Source organism: Capricornis sumatraensis, chromosome 4 (assembly GCF_032405125.1).
Source record: "Capricornis sumatraensis isolate serow.1 chromosome 4, serow.2, whole genome shotgun sequence".
Lineage (NCBI taxonomy): Eukaryota > Metazoa > Chordata > Mammalia > Artiodactyla > Bovidae > Capricornis > Capricornis sumatraensis.
In genome coordinates, this window is record NC_091072.1 from 76,142,222 (window position 1) to 76,143,760 (window position 1,539).

The 1,539-nt window shown below is 44.6% G+C and overlaps 1 protein-coding gene across 1 annotated transcript; it reads right to left on the reverse strand.

The window, feature by feature from the left end:
• Positions 1-356: 356 nt before the first annotated feature.
• Positions 357-1,313, reverse strand: LOC138078851 (olfactory receptor 8S1-like). The gene has a single exon (XM_068971598.1). It carries the CDS (start codon positions 1,311-1,313, stop codon positions 357-359), a length of 957 nt encoding a protein of 318 aa, XP_068827699.1.
• Positions 1,314-1,539: the final 226 nt, after the last annotated feature.

Here is a 1,539-nt window from a genome sequence, read left to right on the forward strand (position 1 = left end):
TTTTTTATTCCTAGAAAAAAAAACTCTCCCCCCACCAGACACATCAATTCAAACACAAAATTGAGAACAAAAAATATTTCAGGGTTTATCCTAATATGAGTGATTTTCAAAAATGTGACTCATAAGGTGACATGTCATTAACTAAATCTAGGAAACTGAGGTTTTTCTCAGTCATATGTTCTGTCTTTGAGTAGGATTGATTCTGAGCCATGGCAAGGGAAATAGCTCCTATACTTTACCTTGATAATTTTAAGAAGGGAGAATCAGCAATGCACAGTGCTACGTGTGACAATAGGAAATCAGGAACTTCTTAATGTCAATCTTTAGATTTCTTGCAGTTCTCTTCTGCATTCCCTTCACGGTCTGTCTCTTCCATGCTGTCTGAGACATTGTAAATATTTTAGAATCGTTCTTCTCAGAGCTGCTTTCACCTCTTTGTTCCTCAAGCTGTAGATGAGAGGATTCACCAGGGGGATGATTACACTGTACTGTATGGAGAGGATCAACTCCAGAGGCGAACCTGAAGTTGGCATGAGATAACGAAGAATGGCTGAGCCATAGAACAGGATCACTGCAGTGAGGTGGGAGAAGCAGGTGGAGAAGGCCTTGCTTCTGCCTGTGGTGGAGCTGATGCTCAGGATGGTGGAGACAATGCGGGTGTAAGAGAAGAAGATCAGGAGGCAGGTCCCAATGGCGTGCAGGAGGACAGAGGAGAGCAGCATTGCAGCGTTGGTGGAGACATCAGAGCAAGAGAGGGGAAGGAGGGAAGGCAACTCACAGGAGTAGTGGCGGATGGTTTGAACCTCGCAGAAGTCCAAATCCAAAGCCAGGAGAATGTTGATGAGTGCATCCAGAAAGGCCACGATCCAGGAGCCCCACACCAACCTCACACACAGCTGTTTCCTCATCACCTGACTGTAGAGCAGAGGGTGGCAGATGGCAGCATAGCGGTCATAGGCCATCACTGAGAGCAGGCAAGCCTCAATCCCGGTGGTGGCAAACACAAAGAAGACCTGAGCCATGCATCCCTCTACTGAGATGACTTTCCTCTGAGACAGGAGGTTCTCAAGCATCTTAGGTACAGTGACTGAAGAATAGAAGAGGTCTTGGAAGGAGAGATGGCTCAAGAAGAAGTACATGGGCGTATGGAGTGTAGAATCTGTATGGGTCACAAGTATTATCAGCAGGTTCCCCAGAAGAGTCAGAAGGTAAATCATCACGAACAGGACAAAGAGCAGAGCCTGGATGTGGGTGTCGGCAGACAGCCCGAGGAGGATGAACTCCTTGATGCTGCTGTGATTCCCTGTGGCCATTTATGGTCACTGTTCTTTAGAGAAAAATTAGGAAGAGGACTGAAATTTCTTCTTTCTACAGCAGTTTCCAGAAGGCATTGTTCTGTTCTCTTTCCTTACAGAGTCGATCCTTGAACAACATGGGTATGAATCATGGCAGTCCATTTATATTTTTCAATAAATATAGTACTTATGTTTTCATTTCACAGATCTTTAAATTAACTAAGTATGAAGAAAAGATTTATGT

Coding starts and splice junctions, on each gene's coding strand:
- LOC138078851 (XM_068971598.1), bottom strand. CDS start 1,313: ATGGCCACAGGGAATCACAGCAGCATCAAGGAGTTCATCCTCCTCGGG.